Below are 22122 nucleotides of genomic sequence, written 5' to 3'. Positions count from 1 at the left end.
AACAAGGTGCTGGACACGGGGACAGAGAAACAAGATGCTGGACACTGGGACAGAGAAACAAGATGCTGGACACTGGGACAGAGAAACAAGATGCTGGACACTGGGACAGAGAAACAAGATGTTGGACACGGGGCCAGAGAAACAAGGTGCTGGACACAGGGCCAGAGAAACAAGGTGCTGGTCACGGGGACAGAGAAACAAGATGCTGGACACTGGGACAGAGAAACAAGGTGCTGGACAAGGGGCCAGAGAAACAAGATGCTGGACACGGGGCCAGAGAAACAAGATGCTGGACACGGGGCCAGAGAAACAAGGTGCTGGACACTGGGCCAGAGAAACAAGGTGCTGGACACGGGGCAAGAGAAACAAGGTGCTGGACACGGGGCCAGAGAAACAAGGTGCTGGACACGGGGCCAGAGAAACAAGGCGCTGGACACTGGGCCAGAGAAACAAGATGCTGGACACTGGGCCAGAGAAACAAGATGCTGGATACAGGGCCAGAGAAACAAGGTGCTGGACATTGGGCCAGAGAAACAATGTGCTGGACACGGGGCCAGAGAAACAAGGTGCTGGACACGGGGCCAGAGAAACAAGGTGCTGGACACTGGGCCAGAGAAACAAGGTGCTGGACACGGGGCAAGAGAAACAAGGTGCTGGACACGGGGCCAGAGAAACAATGTGCTGGACACGGGTCCAGAGAAACAATGTGCTGGACACGGGGCCAGAGAAACAAGATGCTGGACACTGGGCCAGAGAAACAAGATGCTGGATACAGGGCCAGAGAAACAAGGTGCTGGACATTGGGCCAGAGAAACAATGTGCTGGACACGGGGCCAGAGAAACAAGGTGCTGGACACGGGGCCAGAGAAACAATGTGCTGGACACGGGGCCAGAGAAACAAGATGCTGGACATGGGGCCAGAGAAACAAGGTGCTGGACACTGGGCCAGAGAAACAAGATGCTGGACACTGGGACAGAGAAACAAGGTGCTGGACACGGGGCCAGAGAAACAAGGTGCTGGACACGGGGCCAGAGAAACAAGGTGCTGGACACGGGGCCAGAGAAACAAGGTGCTGGACACGGGGCCAGAGAAACAAGGTGCTGGACACGGGGCCAGAGAAACAATGTGCTGGACACGGGGCCAGAGAAACAAGGTGCTGGACACGGGCCAGAGAAACAAGGTGCTGGACACGGGGCCAGAGAAACAAGGTGCTGGTCACGGGGCCAGAGAAACAAGGTGCTGGACACGGGGCCAGAGAAACAAGATGCTGGACACAGGGCCAGAGAAACAAGGTGCTGGACACGGGGCCAGAGAAACAAGGTGCTGGACACGGGGACAGAGAAACAAGATGCTGGACACTGGGACAGAGAAACAAGATGCTGGACACTGGGACAGAGAAACAAGATGCTGGACACTGGGACAGAGAAACAAGATGTTGGACACGGGGCCAGAGAAACAAGGTGCTGGACACAGGGCCAGAGAAACAAGGTGCTGGTCACGGGGACAGAGAAACAAGATGCTGGACACTGGGACAGAGAAACAAGGTGCTGGACAAGGGGCCAGAGAAACAAGATGCTGGACATGGGGCCAGAGAAACAAGATGCTGGACACGGGGCCAGAGAAACAAGGTGCTGGACACTGGGCCAGAGAAACAAGGTGCTGGACACGGGGCAAGAGAAACAAGGTGCTGGACACGGGGCCAGAGAAACAAGGTGCTGGACACGGGGCCAGAGAAACAAGGCGCTGGACACTGGGACAGAGAAACAAGGTGCTGGACACAGGGCCAGAGAAACAAGGTGCTGGACACGGGGCCAGAGAAACAAGGTGCTGGACACGGGGACAGAGAAACAAGGTGCTGGACACTGGGCCAGAGAAACAAGGTGCTGGACATTAGGACAGAGAAAAAAGGTGCTGGACACTGGGACAGAGAAACTTGGTGCTGGACATGGGGCCAGAGAAACAATGTGCTGGACACGGGGCCAGAGAAACAAGGTGCTGGACACGGAGCCAGAGAAACAAGGTGCTGGACACTGGGACAGAGAAACAAGGTGCTGGACACGGGGCCAGAGAAACAAGGTGCTGGACACGGGGCCAGAGAAACAAGATGCTGGACACAGGGCCAGAGAAACAAGGTGCTGGACATGGGGCCAGAGAAACAAGGTGCTGGACACGGGGCCAGAGAAACAAGGTGCTGGACACAGGGCCAGAGAAACAAGGGGCTGGACACAGGGCCAGAGAAACAAGGTGTTGGACATGGGGCCAGAGAAACAATGTGCTGGACACGGGGCCAGAGAAACAAGGTGCTGGACACGGGGCCAGAGAAACAAGGTGCTGGACACGGGGCCAGAGAAACAAGGTGCTGGATACGGGGCCAGAGAAACAAGGTGCTGGACACAGGGCCAGAGAAACAAGGTGCTGGACATTGGGCCAGAGAAACAAGGTGCTGGACACGGGGCCAGAGAAACAAGGTGCTGGACACGGGGCCAGAGAAACAAGATGCTGGACACAGGGCCAGAGAAACAAGGTGCTGGACATTGGGCCAGAGAAACAAGGTGCTGGACACGGGGCCAGAGAAACAAGATGCTGGACACGGGGCCAGAGAAACAAGATGCTGGACACGGGGCCAGAGAAACAAGGTGCTGGACACGGGGCCAGAGAAACAAGATGCTGGACACTGGGCCAGAGAAACAAGGTGCTGGACACTGGGCCAGAGAAACAAGTTGCTGGACACGGGGCCAGAGAAACAAGGTGCTGGACACAGGGCCAGAGAAACAAGGTGCTGGACACGGGGCCAGAGAAACAAGGTGCTGGACACAGGGCCAGAGAAACAAGATGCTGGACACTGGGACAGAGAAACAAGGTGCTGGACACGGGGCCAGAGAAACAAGGTGCTGGACACGGGGCCAGAGAAACAAGGCGCTGGACACGGGGCCAGAGAAACAAGGTGCTGGACACGTGGCCAGAGAAACAAGGTGCTGGACACGGGGCCAGAGAAACAAGGTGCTGGACACGGGGCCAGAGAAACAAGGTGCTGGACATGGGGCCAGAGAAACAAGGCGCTGGACACGGGGCCAGAGAAACAAGGTGCTGGACACAGGGCCAGAGAAACAAGGTGCTGGACACTGGGCCAGAGAAACAAGATGCTGGACACAGGGCCAGAGAAACAAGGTGCTGGACATTGGGCCAGAGAAACAAGGTGCTGGACACGGGGCCAGAGAAACAAGATGCTGGACACGGGGCCAGAGAAACAATGTGCTGGACACGGGGCCAGAGAAACAAGGTGCTGGACACAGGGCCAGAGAAACAAGGTGCTGGATACAGGGCCAGAGAAACAAGGTGCTGGACATTGGGCCAGAGAAACAAGGTGCTGGACACAGGGCCTGAGAAACAAGGTGCTGGACACGGGGCCAGAGAAACAAGATGCTGGACACAGGGCCAGAGAAACAAGGTGCTGGACATTGGGCCAGAGAAACAAGGTGCTGGACACAGGGCCAGAGAAACAAGGTGCTGGACACTGGGCCAGAGAAACAAGGTGCTGGACACGGGGCCAGAGAAACAAGGTGCTGGACACGGGGCCAGAGAAACAAGGTGCTGGACACGGGGCCAGAGAAACAAGGTGCTGGACACGGGGCCAGAGAAACAATGGGCTGGACACGGGGCCAGAGAAACAAGATGCTGGACACTGGGACAGAGAAACAAGGTGCTGGACACGGGGCGAGAGAAACAAGGTGCTGGACACGGGGCCAGAGAAACATGGCGCTGGACACGGGGCCAGAGAAACAAGGTGCTGGACACGTGGCCAGAGAAACAAGGTGCTGGACACGGGGCCAGAGAAACAAGGTGCTGGACACGGGGCCAGAGAAACAAGATGCTGGACACGGGGCCAGAGAAACAAGGTGCTGGACATTGGGCCAGAGAAACAAGGTGCTGGACACAGGGCCAGAGAAACAAGGTGCTGGACACTGGGCCAGAGAAACAAGTTGCTGGACACGGGGCCAGAGAAACAAGGTGCTGGACACGGGGCCAGAGAAACAAGGTGCTGGACACGGGGCCAGAGAAACAATGGGCTGGACACAGGGCCAGAGAAACAAGATGCTGGACACTGGGACAGAGAAACAAGGTGCTGGACACGGGGCCAGAGAAACAAGGTGCTGGACACGGGGCCAGAGAAACATGGCGCTGGACACGGGGCCAGAGAAACAAGGTGCTGGACACGGGGCCAGAGAAACAAGGTGCTGGACACGTGGCCAGAGAAACAAGGTGCTGGACACGGGGCCAGAGAAACAAGGTGCTGGACACGGGGCCAGAGAAACAAGGTGCTGGACATGGGGCCAGAGAAACAAGGCGCTGGACACAGGGCCAGAGAAACAAGGTGCTGGACACAGGGCCAGAGAAACAAGGTGCTGGACACTGGGCCAGAGAAACAAGGGGCTGGACACAGGGCCAGAGAAACAAGGAGCTAGACACAGGGCCAGAGAAACAAGGTGCTGGACACGGGGCCAGAGAAACAAGGTGCTGGACACGGGGCCAGAGAAACAAGGTGCTGGACACGGGGCCAGAGAAACAAGGTGCTGGACACGGGGCCAGAGAAACAAGGTGCTGGACACGGGGCCAGAGAAACAAGGTGCTGGACACAGGGCCAGAGAAACAAGGTGCTGGTCATGGGGCCAGAGAAACAAGGTGCTGGACACTGGGCCAGAGAAACAAGGTGCTGGACACGGGGCCAGAGAAACAAGGTGCTGGACACGGGGCCAGAGAAACAAGGTGCTGGACACGGGGCCAGAGAAACAAGGTGCTGGACACGGGGCCAGAGAAACAAGGTGCTGGACACGGGGCCAGAGAAACAAGGTGCTGGACACGGGGCCAGAGAAACAAGATGCTGGACACAGGGCCAGAGAAACAAGGTGCTGGACACTGGGCCAGAGAAACAAGGTGCTGGACACGGGGCCAGAGAAACAAGGTGCTGGACACTGGGACAGAGAAACAAGGTGCTGGACACGGGGCCAGAGAAACAAGGTGCTGGTCACGGGGCCAGAGAAACAAGGTGCTGGACACTGGGACAGAGAAACAAGGTGCTGGACACGGGGCCAGAGAAACAAGGTGCTGGACACAGGGCCAGAGAAACAAGGTGCTGGACACGGAGCCAGAGAAACAGGGTGCTGGACACTGGGACAGAGAAACAAGGTGCTGGTCATGGGGCCAGAGAAACAAGGTGCTGGTCATGGGGCCAGAGAAACAAGGTGCTGGTCACGGGGCCAGAGAAACAAGGTGCTGGACACGGGGCCAGAGAAACAAGGTGCTGGACACGGGGCCAGAGAAACAAGGTGCTGGACACGGGGACAGAGAAACAAGGTGCTGGACACGGGGCCAGAGAAACAAGGTGCTGGACACAGGGCCAGAGAAACAAGGTGCTGGTCATGGGGCCTGAGAAACAAGGTGCTGGTCACGGGGCCAGAGAAACAGGGTGCTGGACACTGGGACAGAGAAACAAGGTGCTGGTCATGGGGCCTGAGAAACAAGGGGCTGGAGCCAGGGCCAGAGAAACAAGGTGCTGGACACAGGGCCAGAGAAATAAGATGCTGGACACTGGGACAGAGAAACAAGGGGCTGGACACGGGGCCAGAGATTCAAGGTGCGGATTCTCTGATCCCGCTCGCCGGAGTGTTTTACGACGGCGTCATCTGGCCCCTTGGATCAGCGATCCTGCGTCGCACAGGGGCTAACTCGGCACTGGAGAGCCTCACGCTGCTCAAGCTGCCGATGCGGGCGCCAGCACGGGCGCTGCGGGTCTGCACACGCGGATGCCACGGCCGGCGCGAGTTCATTGCGCGTAGAGAATCGTCGGGGGGGGGGGGGGGGGGCGCGTTGAGCAGCTCCCGATCGGCACTACGCCAACCACGCTGGTGCCAATTCTCCGGTCACCAGATAATCGGCGTCATGTGATTCGTGCCCCCCTGGCAATTCTCCGACCTGGCGCGGGGTCGAAGAATCCCGCCCAAGATGCTGTACACAGGGCCAGAGAAACAAGGTATAGAATCATAGTGCAGCAAGAGGCCATTCAGCCCATTGAGTCTGCGCCAGCTCTTGGAAAGAGCACCCTACTTAAGCCCACACCTCCACCCTAACCCTGTAACTCAGTAACCCCACCTCGTCTTTTTTTTAAATAAATTTAGAGTACCCAATTCATTTTTTTTCCAATTAAGGGGTAATTTAGCGTGGCCAACCCACCTACCCTGCACATCTTTAGGTTGTGGGGGCGAAACCCACGCAAGCACGGGGAGAATGTGCAAGCTCCACATGGGCTAGAGTTATACCTGGATTCCAAGGTTTAAACTGCACAAGGGGATTACATAAACAGGGACTGTATCCCCTGGAATTTAGACTATCAGGAGGTGTTTGTTAGACATTTTCAAGATAGTAAGGGGAACTGTTAGGGCAGATAGAGAGAAATGATTTCCACTGGTTGGGGGACCTAGGATAAGGGGTCATAGCCTAAAAATTAGAACCAAACCTCCAACAGTAATGTTCAGAAATTTAGCAGAAGTTTAGAACTTTCTTCCCCGAATGGCAATGGTGCTGGGTCATTTGTGAATTTTAAATCCAAGGTTGGTAGATCTCTGTTGCCCAGGGGGACTAAAGGACAATGGGGCAAAGGCGGGTTAATTGAGTTCGATCTCATTTCAACCCGAACAGGCACCGGAGTGTGGCGACTAGGGGATTTTCACAGTAACTTCATTGCAGTGTTAATGTAAGCCTACTTGTGACAGTATTGAAGATTATTATTATTAACAGGTTCGAGGGGTTAAACGGCCGCCTCCTGTTCCTCTGTTCTGATTATCTTACTCCCTTCACACAAGCACAAGTGAGGTTAAAGTCATACATACGGAATGTAGGTGCTGATCACTGATATTCACAGAACACAGATCAGAGTGCCTGTCCACAAAATGCAGGTACATCTGGAAAACAACAACAGAGACGGTCAGAGAAAACAGAAGCTACCCTGGCAGGTTCCACAGCTGAGAGCCTGGTCATGGTTTAATGATGAATTGGTCTGCTGAGGCTTTTTCATGATGTGGAGATGCCGGCGTTGGACTGGGGTGAGCACAGTAAGAAGTCTGACAACACCAGGTTAAAGTCCCACAGGTTTGTTTCAAACACTAGCTTTCGGAGCACTGCTCCTTCCTCAGGTGAGGAAGGAGCAGCGCTCCGAAAGCTAGTGTTTGAAACAAATCTGTTGGACTTTAACCTGGTGTTGTAAGACTTCTTGCGAGGCTTTTTCAAGCATTCTTATTCACGCTCAAGACAATTTCCCATGGCAAGATCGTGCATCCCATCAATCAAAATTTATAAACCTTGGGCATGAGGTGAGTAGTTAACACCCTGTGAGATCGACAATAATCCTGGTTTTCAAATCATACACTGGAAAAAGATACAGGAAACCACCTGTACTTTCCTGGTCTTTATCTATTTATCTTTTGTAAATTAAGAGTACCCAATTCATTTTTTCCCAATTAAGGGGCAATTTAGTGTGACCAACCCACCTACCCTGCACATCTTTGGGTTGTGGGGGTGAAACCCACGCAAACACGTAGAGAATGTGCAAACTCCACACAGACAGTGACCCAGGGCCGGGATTGAACTTGGGACCTCGGCGCCGTGAGGCAGCAGTGCTAACGTCTGTGCCACCGTGCTGCCCCTCTTTCCTGGTCTTTATGAAGTGAGCATGCACCTTAATTTTTCTTTACATTTATTAAAATCTTTGGGCGCGATTTAATGCCCGCGTTGACCTTAAGCTAGAGCGCGAAGAGGCCATTAGATCACGGGAGAGGCCGAAAACGAAAACCACGCCGGCTTGCGATCTAACCAGCCTGTTCCCCTTGGCGAAATCAGGGTCCATGGAGAGAAACCAATCATCACCTCTTAAGGCCAATGTCCATACAATTAATGGGAGCAACTCGCTGATCTAACGGCCTCCCCAGAAAGTGGCCACGCGGACACCGATATGTACACCTTTTAAAAAATGTGAAGCTGGCGGAATGGCTGCTGAGGGGATGCGAGGAGGTGAGTAGCCAACCTCGCTCCTGGGCAATGATCCCGGGGGCACTGGGGTCGCTGCCCCAGTGCTGTAGAGGGGTTGACTGAGCCCCCGGTGGTGGTGGTGGTGGTGGTGGTGGTGGTGGGGGGGGGGGGGGGGGGGGGGGCCAGACATATTTTGTGTGGGGGGGGTTAGAAGATGGGTGTCAGTGTCCGTGGGCCGCCATGCCACCCACTGGATCATGTGTTCCCGTTCCAGGGGCCAACCCCAGCCACTGGTTGTCTGCCCCGCCGACCACCCATAACTCCCACAGACTGTGGAGACCTCTGGCTGCGTGGCTGAGGGCTATTGCTAATAGGGAATTGGCAATCGTAGTTAAGTGAGCCCTTCACAGCTTCCAACTGGCAGCCCAGTCACACCATGATGCCTGAACACAGCATGAGACAACACTATGATTCTATAACCATGGACGCAGCCAACATCCGAACACCCATAGGCTGTGCCCCAGCACCGGGGACATTTCGGCGACCAGAGGGTGGGTGTGTGCTCCGGGGAGGGGACTTGCACCCGGTCCAGGTAACATTACATGTGGATGTCTGGGATACAGGGTGTGGGGTCTGGTGGCCAGGAGCTCCCGCTGCGGCTGGGGATGGGTGGGCATGGCGTGTCGGAGGAGGTGGGGGGGTGAGATGGGGGAATGGAGGGTCCCGGGGGGAAGACACTGCTGGTCGTCAGTCTCACACCCTCTCCTAATCCTTACAGATATTACACGGAATGGATGATGTGTTGGACCCAGCGGAAGCTGCCCTCGTGGTGCTGCTGGCAGGCCAGGCGGGCAGACGCCAGAGAAGGCGGTGGCAGCAGCGTCGACAGAGTTTCGATGCTGCGGCCCATGTGCAGGGCCCTGCCCCACACCCTGAGGATGTGGCCCCCCATCAGGCCAGGGAAGGACCCAGTCTTTCGAACAAATGACAGGCAGCGCGTGCCGTAGGAGGCTCCGCTTCAACAAGGGGATTTGGCACCACGTGGAGGAGGGTACCCACTCCCAGTGACCGACAAGGTCACCACAGCCCTGAACCTTTATGCCTCAGGATCGTTCCAGGGCTCGAGCGGGGACTTGTGCGGCATCTCACAAACGACAGCCCACAAGTGCATCTGTGAGGTCACGGATGCCCTGTTTCCCTGGGCAGCAAACTGATGCACTATCAATTACCACAAACACGAGAGTAGTGGAATAATCCAGGCTTTATTGACCAAAGATGTTGTGCCTCCTGTAGCTGCTACCAGAATATCTGCAGCACCGGTGAGCGGACACATTTATACGCTGCCTACTGGGCGGTGCCAGCAGGCAGGGATTTACCCATGTACCTCTAGTATATGTGTCTTACCTAATACATATAATACAACTAGTGGTGACTACCACATTCACCCCCTGTTAAAAAAGAGTCCGGAAGGGGTGGTGGAAAAAAAAATTACAAGTTCAGTCTGTCAGGGGCCTTGATCCTCCTCTGTGATCGCCTCAGTCCTGGTGGTGATGTGGGCACCGACTTGGTCACTTGTGACTCCGGGAGTGTGTTGTCCTCGTCTTCGTCACCCCTGAGTGGAACCAGTGGGAGGACGGATCCTCCTGGGACAGGGGCTGCGGTTAGGCTCTCTGGGGGGAGGGGGAGTGGCGCAGGGGTGAATGAGGCAACCGGAGGGGAGGATGAGGGGGGTGTCGGGTCGGGGGCTGTGGGTGGGGATCCAGCGGGTACGAGGTCCTGGAGGGAGACTGTGTCCTGGCGCCAGGAGGTGCGCCACGTTGGCGTACTGCGGGCTCGCATGTAGGAGGTGGACCCTTTCGACCAAAGGGTCCGACTTATGGGTCCGCACATGCTTGAGAAGGAAGATGGGTCCAGGAACTGTCAGCCATGTTGGGAGCGTGACCCCGGAGGGGGACTTCCTGGGGAAGGCAAAGAGACGTTCATGAGGGGTTTCGTTAGTCGCGGTGCAGAGGAGCGATCGGATGGAGTGGAGCGCGTCGGGGAGGACCTCCTGCCATTCTCTCTCTCCACCTACCCGTTTCCATGGGGGTTGTAGCTGGTCATCCTGCTCGAGGCAATGGCCTTGCTGAGCAGGAACTGACGCAGCTCATCACTCATAAAGATCCCTGATCGCTGTGGACGTAGGTGGGGAAACTGAACAGAGTGAAGATACCGTGGAGGGCTTTAATGACCGTGGCAGAAGTCATATTGGGGCATGGGATAGCGAAAGGGAACTGGAAGTACTCATCGACCACATTCAGAAAGTACGTGTTGCAGTCGGTGGAGGGGAGGGGCCCTTTTAAGTCCCTGCTGAGGCGCTCAAAGGAGCGGGAGGCCTTCACCGGGTGCGCTCGATCTGGCCGGTAGAAGTGCGGCTTGCACTCTGCGCAGACCTGGCAGTCTCTGGTGACAGCCCTGACCTTCTCAATGGAGTAGGGCAGGTTGCGGGCCTTGATGAAATGGAAGAACCGGGTAACCCCCGGGTGGCAGAGGCCATCGGTCCACTTGTGTGCTGTGTTATGGGTCTGGGTTTACAGAACCCCAAAGTGTTTCACGGAGTTCAATCAACCCACAACTTTTAATAGATTGTGGTGTGGGAAGTACACGGCGTACTCTCCAGGTGTGATACAGCAGAAATGGACAAGTGGTTTTTAAAACAAAACAATGTTTATTCTATGAACTCAAGTTAACCCTTTTAAAACAAACATTGACTATCTTAACACCCATTAATTCAAAGATAACTCCAAAAGACTACAACACAAAATAATCCTTCAAACTGTTCCTATAAACATCCAAAAGATTTCAAACCTTCAAAAATAGGAGCACATTAAGTTACATTCAATATATTTATAGTCTTTGGATTGCAGAAATCAACAGACCGGCTCTGTGTTTCTTCATGCAGCTCACAGCAAAACACATAGACACTCCCAGCTGCATTCTCAAACTGAAACTCAAAAAGCAGAAGTGAGCTCTGCTCTCCCCACCCTCTGACATCACTTCAGTAATATGATCAGCTCCATTTCTTAAAGGTACATTTCTTAAACATCCATTTCTTAAAGGTACTCTCACATGACAGCTGGCACATGTACCACGGGATAGGGCGTTAGGGGGCTCGTTGAGCTTCCCGGGGGGGATACAAAATCTCGAATTATAGGTGGCGAGCTCGATCCTCCACCTCAAGATCTTATCGTTTTTGATCTTGCCCCGCTGTATATTATTGAACATGAAGGCAACCGACCATTGGTCAGTGAGGAGAGTGAATCTCCTGCCGGCCAGGTAATGCCTCCAGTGTCACACAGCTTCCACTATGGCTTGGGCCTCCTTTTCGACAGAGGAGTGCCGAAATTCGGAGGCATGGAGGGTGCGGGAAAAGGCCACTGGCCTGCCCGCCTGGTTGAGGGTAGCTGCCAGAGCTACGTCCGATGCTTCGCTCTAGACCTGGAAGGGGAGGGACTCGTCGACCGTGTGCATCGTTGCCTTGGCGATGTCTGCCTTGATGCGGTTGAAGGCCTGGCGGGCCTCAGCCATCAGGGGAAAAACTGTGGACTGAATGAGTGGGTGGGCCTTGTCTGCATAGTAGGAGAAAAACCCCAGGCATCGTTTCAGGGCCTTGGGGCAGTGGGGGAGGGGGAGTTCCATGAGGGGGCGCATCCGGTCGGGGTAGGGCCCTAGAATTCCATTTTCCACGACATAGCCAAGGATGGTTGAGCGGTTGGTGCGGAACACGCATTTCTCCTTGTTGTACGTGAGATTAAGGAGCTTGGCGGTCTGGAGAAATTTTAGGAGGTTAGCATCGTGGTCCTGCTGATTGTGGCCGCAGATGGTGACGTTGTCTAGGTATGGGAAGGTGGCCGGCAGTCCGTACCGGTTAACCATTCGGTCCATTTCATGTTGGAAGACCGAGACCCCATTAGTGACGCCGAAGGGAACCCTAAGCTGCCCGAGCTGACAATCGCTGCCACTTCCTCCCTGCCACTGGCTGCCCTGTGGCTGACCCTCCGAGCCCCTCGGGGGGCAGGACATTCCGTTTGGTCTCGACCACGTCCAACAATCTGGCCAGGTCGGCATCCATGAATCGTGGGCCTGGTCTCCTCAGTGGCACGGCTGCGAGCTGTGTTGGGTTGGCTGTGCAGGAGCGGTTTAAGTGCTGCTCCCCCTTGTAGGCGGGGAGCTTATGGGTGCAGCCCCAGAGAATCAGCTGGTGGGACAGTCATTTGTGGCATGAAACCCATGGGGCCTCGTTAACGGTTGATACCGGTGACGGCCTCGCCGGCCGAGCGTAGGGAAGCTCGCAGCAGTTCCAGCTTGCTACCACACAAAGAAACCTTTCCATTAAATCGCGACCCCTATCTGTTATTTACATCTGCACTTCCAAACTCGCAATTGTCTACTGCTTTCCCTTTCATTTGTAGTAAAACTTTTATAGCTGTCAGTCTGCAAGATCACTCCCTCACCTCCACATCTCCTGCCTTTGTCCCTCGTCAAACCCTTAACTCTCTTCCATCCTAGTCATTGCTCTTGTACAGCCTGCAGATAGGAAATGGTAGGAAACTGAAAATAGGGATAATAGGTACTACTACAATTTGTAGGATGTGATCAATGTTTCCTCTAGGATTTGCAGCCACGTGGCAATTGTCCCATCAAACACTCCCAGGACAGGCACAGCGCAGGATTAGATACAGAGTAAAGCTCCCTCTACACTGTTCCGATCAAACACTCCCAGGACAGGTACAGCACAGGGTTAGATACAGAGTCAAGCTACATCTACACTTTCCCCATCAAACACTCCCAGGACAGGTACAGCACAGGGTTAGATACAGAGTCAAGCTACATCTACACTGTCCCCATCAAACACTCCCAGGACAGGTACAGCACGGGGTTAGATTTAGAGTAAAGCTCCTTCTGCACTGTCCCCATCAAACACTCCCAGGACAGGTACAGCACGGGGTTAGATACAGAGTAAAGCTCCCTCTGGATGTGGATCAGAAATTGGCTAGCTGAAAGAAGACAGAGGGTGGTGGTTGATGGGAAATGTTCAGAATGGAGTTCAGTCACAAGTGGAGTACCACAAGGACCTGTTCTGGGGCCGTTGCTGTTTGTCATTTTTATCAATGACCTAGAGGAAGGCGCAGAAGGGTGGGTGAGTAAATTTGCAGACGATACTAAAGTCGGTGGGGTTGTCGATAGTGTGGAAGGAAGTAGCAGGTTACAGAGGGATATAGATAAGCTGCAGAGCTGGGCTGAGAGGTGGCAAATGGAGTTTAATGTAGAGAAGTGTGAGGTGATTCACTTTGGAAGGAATAACAGGAATGTGGAATATTTGGCTAATGGAAAAGTTCTTGAAAGTGTGGATGAGCAGAGGGATCTAGGTGTCCATGTACATAGATCCCTGAAAGTTGCCACCCAGGTTGATAGAGTGGTGAAGAAGGCCTATGGAGTGTTGGCCTTTATTGGTAGAGGGATTGAGTTCTGGAGTCAGGAGGTCATGTTGCAGCTGTACAGAACTCTGGTACGGCCGCATTTGGAGTATTGCGTACAGTTCTGGTCACCGCATTATAGGAAGGACGTGGAGGCTTTGGAGCGGGTGCAGAGGAGATTTACCAGGATGTTGCCTGGTATGGAGGGAAAATCTTATGAGGAAAGGCTGATGGACTCGAGGTTGTTTTCGTTGGAGAGAAGAAGGTTAAGAGGAGACTTAATAGAGGCATACAAAGTGATTAGGGGGCTGGATAGGGTGGACAGTGAGAGCCTTCTCCCACGGATGGAAATGGCTGGCACGAGGGGACATAACTTTAAACTGAGGGGTAATAGATATAGGACAGAGGTCAGAGGTAGGTTCTTTACGCAAAGAGTAGTGAGGCCGTGGAATGCCCTACCTGCTACAGTAGTGAACTCGCCAACATTGAGGGCATTTAAAAGTTTATTGGATAAACATATGGATGATAATGGTATAGTGTAGGTTAGATGGCTTTTGTTTCGGTGCAACATCGTGGGCCGAAGGGCCTGTACTGCGCTGTATTGTTCTATGTTCTATGTTCTACACTGTCCCCATCAAACACTCCCAGGACAGGTACAGCACAGGGTTAGATACAGAGTAAAGCTCCCTCTACACTGTCCCCATCAAACACTCCCAGGACAGGTACAGCACAGGGTTAGATACAGAGTCAAGCTACATCTACACTTTCCCCATCAAACACTCCCAGGACAGGTACAGCACGGGGTTAGATTTAGAGTAAAGCTCCTTCTGCACTGTTCAGGCAACCAATAGAAGGAGCATGGGGGCAATGTGCTTGCTGTTGCAAGGTCTTGTGTTGAAACATCCAGGAATATGTCCAACCCAATTTATCTGCCTTAGAGGAGCCCGACATCCAATGATACTCACCAAGAAATTTGCATCCAGCACTGTTTCCTGCGTGGGTTTAGGAGGCCTGTCAGCTGGTTTGTCCACTGGGGCTAACTTTGGATACGGGCTTTGAACAGGCTTTGGGCCAATTACAACTTGGAAAACCTTATCCTTGGTGCCTTTCTGAGCCTTCACCCAGTGCCCAGCACCTGAAACAAAGAACACAAAAAATAAATAAAGGCTGTGTAATGTGACATTGATATTCCCGGTCAGTATGGGGACCCTTTTCTGAAAAGTTATTTGTGCATGGGATGTTGAGGCGATCGCTGAACTAGACCAGCATTTATTGTCCATCCCTACTTGTCCTTCAGAAAGTGGTGGTGAGCTGCCTTCTTGAACCGCGGCAGTCCAAGTGTTGTAGGTACACCTGTTAGGGATATATTTCCAAGTCAAGATGATGTATGACTTGGAGAGAAACTTGCAGGATGGTGTTTCCATGTATCTGCTGCCCTTGACGTTTTAGTCATAGAGGTTCCAGGTTTGGAAGGTGCTGTTCATGGAGCCTTGGTGAGTTGCTGCAGTGTACCATGTAGATGATACACACAGCTGCCACTGTGCATTGGTGGTGGAGAGAGTGAGGCACGATCAATTTGACTAAAGACGAAAGTTGAATCCAAACTGAGGCTTTATTGGTATCAGATGTGTGGCCTCCCACAGCAGCTGCGAGCTGGAGGACACGCATATTTATACCCCGCCTCCTGGGCGGAGCCAGCAGGCAGGGGCCACAGGCGAACCTGTAGTGCAGGTTCTACCGTACATCCTCTAATATAAGTACAACAGTGGTTTACCATATTCACCCCCTGTTAAAATTGAGTCTGGCAGTGGTGGATAAGTATATACAATCATGATTTTAATATTTACAGAGCAAAGCAAATGTCTCTTGCCGTCCGGTGGACCGGTCAGAGGTTCAGCCGGTCCGGGGCCTTGATGGTCCTTTGAGAGCGACGAAGTGGTGACGGCGATGTTGGTGCTGACCTGGTCGAAGGTGACTCCGGCAGCGTGCCAAAATCCTCTTCATCGACAGGCGTGGGTAGGGGGAGGACAGACGGTCCTGGGGGGGGGTGGTGTTGTGAGCGACGGGGGGGGGGAGGGGGGGGGGTGGCGCCGGGGGCGCCGGGGGGGGGGGGGGGTGGGGTGGAACCTGTTGGTGCCAGGTCCCTGAGGGAGACAGTATCCTGGCGGCCGTCGGGGAATGCCACGTAGGCGTACTGGGGGTTTGCGTGGAGCAAGTGTACCCTCTCCACCAATGGGTCCGCATTGTGGAGTCGCACATGTTTATGGAGAAGCACGGTTCCCGGAGCTGTGAGCCAAGTCGGGAGCAACACCCCGGATGTGGACGTCCTGGGGAAGGCAAAAAGACGTTCATGCGGTGTATTGTTAGTGGCAGTGCAGAGTAATGAGCGAATGGAATGTAGTGCATCAGGGAGGACCTCTTGCCAGCGGGAGGCTGGGAGATTTCTGGACTATAGGACCAGCTGGACGGCCCTCCATACCGTCCCATTCTCCCTTTCTACCTGCCCATTTCCCCGGGGGTTGGAGCTTGTCGTTCTGCTGGAGGCGATACCCCTGCTGAGCAGGAACTGACGCAGCTCATCACTCATGAATGAGGATCCCTGTCACTGTGGATATAGGCGGGGAAACTGAACAGAGTGAAAATCGAATTGAGGGCTTTAATGACGGTGGCAGACGTCATGTCGGGGCAAGGCTGGCGATCTCACTGAGGAAATATGTGTGACGATCGGTGGAGGGGAGGGGGCCTTTGAAGTCCATGCTGAGGCGTTCAAAGGAGCGGGAGGCTTTCACCAGGCATGCGCGGTCCGGCCAGTAGAAGTGCGGCTTGCACTCCGCACAGACCTGGCAGTCCCTGGCGATTGTCCTTACTGCCTCGACGGAGTAGGGCAAATTTTGTGCCTTAATGAAGTGGTACAACCGTGTGACCCCTGGGCGACAAAGGCTGTCGTGCAGGGTCCGGAGTCGGTCTACCTGTGCGCTGGCACATGTACTCGGGATAGGGTATCTGGGGGCTCGTTGGGTTTGCCAGGGCGATACCTAATCTCGTAATTATAGGTGGAGAGCTCGATTCTCCACCGCAAGATTTTAGCATTTTTGATCTTGCCCCGCTGTGTGTTGTTGAACATAAAGGCTACCGACCGTTGGTCAGTGAGGAGAGTGAATCTCCTGCCGGCCAGGTAATGCCTCCAATGCCGCACAGCTTCAACGATAGCTTGGGCCTCTTTTTCGACGGATGAGTGACGAATTTCAGAGGCATGAAGGGCGCGGGAAAAGAATGCCACAGGCCTGCCGGCCTGACTGAGGGTGGCGGCAAGGACGACATCTGATGCGTCGCTTTCTACTTGGAAGGGCAGCGTTTCATCTACAGTGTGCATTGTGGCCTTGGCAATATCAGCTCTGATCCGGGCGAAGGCCTGTTGGGCCTCGGCCGTCAGGGGAAACTGGGTGGACTGTATGAGTGGGCGGGCCTTGTCCGCATAGTTTGGGACCCACTGCGCGTAATATGAAAAGAACCCCAGGCAGCGTTTGAGGGCCTTGGGGCAGTGGGGGAGGGGGAGCTCCATGAGGGGGCACATGCGGTCGGGATCGGGCCCCAGAACTCCGTTCTGGACCACATAGCCGAGGATGGCTAAGCGGTTCGTGCTGAACACGCACTTCGCCTTGTTGTAAGTGAGGTTTAGGAGAGTAGCGGTGTGGAGAAATTTAGCAAGGTTGGCTTTGTGGTCCTGCTGTTCATGGCCGCAGATGGTGACATTGTCTAGGTACGGAAATGTGGCCCGCAAACCGTACCGGTCGACCATTCGGTCCATCTCCCTTTGGAAGACCGAGACCCCGTTAGTGACGCCGAAGGGGACCCTAAGGAAGTGATATAGACAGCCGTCTGTCTCGAAGGCGGTGTATGGATGGTCCGATTTACGGATGGGGAGCTGGTGGTAGGCAGATTTCAGGTCCACCGTTGAGAAGACCCGGTACTGTGCAATCTGGTTAACCATGTCAGATATGCGTGGGAGGGGGTATGCGTCGAGCTGCGTGTACCTGTTGATGGTCTGGCTGTAGTCAACGACCATTCGGTGTTTCTCCCCAGATTTAACCACTACCACTTGAGCTCTACAGGGGCTGTTGCTGGCCTCGATGATGCCTTCCCGAAGCAACCGCTGGACTTCGGACCTGATGAAGGTCTTATCCTGGGTGCTGTACCATCTGCTCCTGGTGGTGACGGGTTTGCAATCTGGAGTTAGATTAGCAAAGAGGGAAGGTGGGTCGACCTTTAGGGTCGCGAGACCGCACACAGTAAGGGGTGGTAAGGGTCCGCCGAATTTAAGGGTTAGGCTCTGGAGGTTGCACAGGAAATCCTGGCTGAGGATAAGTGCAGCGCAGAGGTTAGGGAGAACGTAGAGGCGGAAGCCGTGGAATTCTACACCCTGGACCGTGAGCGTGACCGTACAGTACCCCCGGATCGCTACGCAATGGGATCCGGAGGCCAGGGAGATTGGCATTAGACCTTCCAAAATGCATTACCTCGCATTTGTCCGGATTAAACTCCATCTGCCATTTCTGTGCCCAAGTCTCCAATCTATCTATATCCTGTTGTATCCTCTGACAATCCTCGGCACTATCATCAGCTCTGCCAATCTTCGTGTCATTCGCAAACTTACTAATCAGACCACCTAGAGTTTCCTCCAGATCATTTATATATACTACAAACAAATATTACGTGTGCTAGAAGCTACATATATTCACACTCAGGGCTCTGTTCTTTGCAGACAGAAGGAGCATGTTAACACATTGCACCTTTTTCAACTAAACAAAAGCTTGGGAGACAGCCATTACCTGGTTCATTCCCCTTGGCATAGTCTTGACCGATCAGAGTCGACATGTCTGGTTTGAATTTAAACAAAAGCTTGGGAGTTAACTGTTCCCTGGTCAATTCACCATGACAATGCCTCTACCAATCAAAGTCCATTGGCCAACCTATCAGCACTCTCTACTTATGCAATATAAATTGTTGTCCCCTTTACAATTACTATTCTTGCGAATCTGTCCTGATGACACTTGTCTCTTTTTTCAGCAATAGTCAAGTTCTCTATTAAATAAAAACTAGAGTATAAAAGCAAGGAAGTTATGTTAAATGCTTATCAATCACTGTTAGGCTTCAGCTGGAGAATTGTGTCCAATTCTAGGTGTCACACTTTAGGAAGGATGTCAAGGATTGGCTGCAGAGAAGATTTAACAGAAAGGTACCAAGGATGAGGGACTTCTGTTATGTGGAGACTGGAGAAATATGGAATGGTTTCCATAGAGCAGAGTGGCTTAGGGGGAGATTTAATAGAGCTATTGAGAATCTAAAGTGTTTTGACAAAGTAAATAAAGATAAACCTTTTCCACTGGCAGGAGGGTAACTAGAAAACACAGTTTTTTGGAAAAAGAATCAGAGAGGGAGATGAGCAGTTATTCTGACCTGAAAGGTAACTGGATAAATACTTGAAAAGGAAACATTTGAAGTACAATGGGGAGTGGGACGAATTGAATAGCTCTTTCAAAGACCTTCACACCCATATTGGGCCAAATGGTCTACTTCTCTGCAGTAAGATTCAACTAAAAGCATTGTACAAATTCGATTTGCTGTTGTAGTTTATTATTATTGTTAGGTTAGATTCTTACGTAGGGTTCTGGTTCATATAGTGGGAGGTCGGGGATACGTGGCAGAGTGTGCGCCAGCACCATGGGCAGGACTAAAATACCAGGGAAACACTTGCAAATGTTACAATGCCCTGGATGGATTTTGTAAATCGCTCGTTCCTGCGTTCACCATGATTAATACATTTCGGCCGCGAAAAGGAAATGCTTACTTTGATATCCGCCCTTGAAAATCTTCCTGATTGGAAAGCAGTCCATTGTGGCACTCTCGCCATCATCTAGTTTATATTGATTTTGCAACATTGCTGAAAAACACAAGTAAATTAAAAGAGCATCAGATGTCTGAAAGCATGTAGCTGGTGTTCACTGGAACCGTACTATAGTGTTCCAGTGTGAAGTATGTGACCAGGGGTTTATAAAATATATCTTTATTGTTCCCAATTTTCTATCATCACCTGAAATCAATAATTCCTACTGGGCTATGGGAATCATGGATGTGGTCACTGTCCATGTGGAGTTTGCACAGTCCCCCCATTTTTGGGTGGGTTTCACCTTAATTGGAAAAAATGAATTGGATATTCTATATTTAAAAAAAACTATTATTTCTGTGACTCTCTGGATTACTTACCATTTCTTGAAAAACATTGTTAGGATCCCGGATGGTAACCCCAACTATTTGCAATTTGTAAAACTGTGAGGGAATGTAACTGCACCACAGGACTGCTAACACTGACCAACAAGTATCTTTTATGTTAAAAGAAACTTTAATTCAAATTCAGAATTAAACACATTAACAGCAGAGAAATAGCTTTACAGTTAACAGTTACAACAGCTGTTAACTTTAACCTACTTCCTAAACCTGCTTCTGGGTATTCCAATTAAGCAAACCAAAATAGTTCAAATAACACTCATGAATAAAGCTAATAACCAGGTTTCTACTTGCTTTTCTCTGTGCAGAATAACATCATCTGTACCCAAAGAATAAGGTATTCATTCTTCCGTCTCCTTCCACAAGATGTCCCATGACCTGTTTAGCTTGGACCAAACATAATACCCCCTCATAAATTATCGACACCACAGGTGTCCTTTAAAAGTAAATAATATTCCATTAGCAGAACACTTCACTTGCAAAATCAATTATGACCTCACTTTTATGACCCCTTATTTACAAATGTAGCAGACATACGGTCTGTAGGCATCTTAACGCAGGTTTTAATAACATTACTGCAAAAAAAAAGACAATTTCTTGCATTCATCACATCATAGATGTCTATTTCATTGTGGCATGGTGTAGAAATGATGACTGATTCATTGGTAAATGGTAAGTTAAGGACAGATTACAGCTAAATTAGTACTTAATTAAAACCCCAGAGGTCAGGAGGGCATTTCCAATTTCACAGTTCCTGGCCACAAGAAACCTTACAGGTGGACAGTTGATGTTGAGGATCTCTGCTTATTTTTTTGAGCAAGAGGCACTGACTATTGTTATGGGCCAGGTTTTAGAGAACCCCAAAGTGTATCATGGAGTTCACCTGACCCACAACATTTAATAGATTGTGGTATGGGGAGCGCACGGCCCACTCTACAGGTGTGGTACAGCAGAAATGGAAAAGTATTTTTTAAAGCAAAACAATGTTTATTCTATGAACTCAAGTTAACCTTTTTAAAACATACAGTGAACATCTTAGCAACCATGAATTCAAATACAACCCCCAAAGAATATAACACTAAGTAATCCTTAAGCTTTCCTTTTAACATCCATGAGACTTAAAAAAGAATTTTTAACAGAAGCACATCAGGTTAAAGTCACTACTGAGAGCGGTTATTAGTTTTAAATCACCAAAGGATCCATTTACAGTTTTTAGATTACGAGAGAAAGACTAATATCCCTTCTGGCTGTGACTGCTGCTATCCAGCTCTGAAAACAAAACTAAAACACACCCTGCAGCAAACAGCCTAAAACGAAAGTAAAAAGCTGACAGGCATCCCAGCTCCACCCACACTCTGACATCACTGATAACCACCCATTTCTTAAACGCTCATTTCTTAAAGGTACTCTCACATGACACCTCCCCCAAGAAAAAAAAATAAACCATAAGGAAGGGGGAAGTTTTGGGTATTCTAAAAGGCATTAAAGTGGACAAGTCCCCAGGTCCAGATGGGATCTATCCCAGGTTACTGAGGGAAGCGAGGGACGAAATATCTGGGGCCTTAACAGATATCTTTGCAGCATCATTGAGCACGGGTGAGGTCCCGGAGGACTGGAGAATTGCTAATGTTGTCCCTTTGTTTAAGAAGGGTAGCAGGGATAATCCATGGAATTATAAACCTGTGAGCTTGACGTCAGTGGTAGGCAAACTGTTGGAGAAGATACTGAGGGATAGGATCTATTCACATTTGGAAGAAAATAGTGATAGGCAGCATGGTTTGGTGCAGGGAAGATCATGTCTTACAAACCTAATAGAATTCTTTGAGGAAGTGACAAAGTTAATTGATGATGGAAGGGCTGTAGATGTCATATACATGGACTTCAGTAAGGCGTTTGATAAAGTTTCCCATGGCAGGCTGATGGAAAAAGTGAAGTTGCATGGGGTTCAGGGTGTACTAGCTGGATGGATAAAGAACTGGCTGGGCAACAGGAGACAGAGAGTAGTGGTGGAAGGGAGTGTCTCAAAATGGAGAAAGTGGTGTTCCACAGGGATCCGTGCTCGGACCACTGTTGTTTGTGATATACATAAATGATCTGGACGAAGGTATAGGTGGTCTGATTAGCAAATTTGCAGATGATACTAAGATTGGTGGAGTTGCAGATAGCGAGGGGGACTGTCAGAATACAGCAAAATATAGATAGATTGGAGAGTTGGGCAGAAAAATGGCAGATGGAGTTCAATCCAGGCAAATGTGGGGTGATGCATTTTGGAAGATCCAATTCAAGAGCGGACTATACGGTCAATGGAAGAGTCCTGGGGAAAGTTGATGTACAGAGAGATCTGGGAGTTCAGGTCCATTG

At 51.6% G+C, this 22122-nt stretch overlaps 1 protein-coding gene across 3 annotated transcripts in view; it reads right to left on the bottom strand.

The window, feature by feature from the left end:
* The window catches only part of xrra1 (X-ray radiation resistance associated 1), a 136557-nt gene that overhangs the window by 103175 nt on the left and 11260 nt on the right, over positions 1-22122 (bottom strand). Inside the window, exons 2-4 of one of the 3 annotated variants that reach the window (XM_072477493.1) lie at positions 19325-19417; positions 14442-14611; positions 6886-6957 (exon numbers count right to left, since the gene is read on the bottom strand). In XM_072477493.1, coding sequence (XP_072333594.1) covers positions 6886-6957; positions 14442-14611; positions 19325-19415 — 333 coding nt within the window. In that variant the 5' untranslated portion in view covers positions 19416-19417. The remainder of the gene's footprint in view (positions 1-6885; positions 6958-14441; positions 14612-19324; positions 19418-22122) is intronic. The other 2 variants (XM_072477494.1, XM_072477495.1) reach the window with 2 other exon arrangements.

The sequence above is a fragment of the Scyliorhinus torazame genome, chromosome 15 (assembly GCF_047496885.1).
Source record: "Scyliorhinus torazame isolate Kashiwa2021f chromosome 15, sScyTor2.1, whole genome shotgun sequence".
NCBI classification, from domain to species: domain Eukaryota; kingdom Metazoa; phylum Chordata; class Chondrichthyes; order Carcharhiniformes; family Scyliorhinidae; genus Scyliorhinus; species Scyliorhinus torazame.
This window is presented reverse-complemented; position numbering and strand designations above follow the sequence as displayed.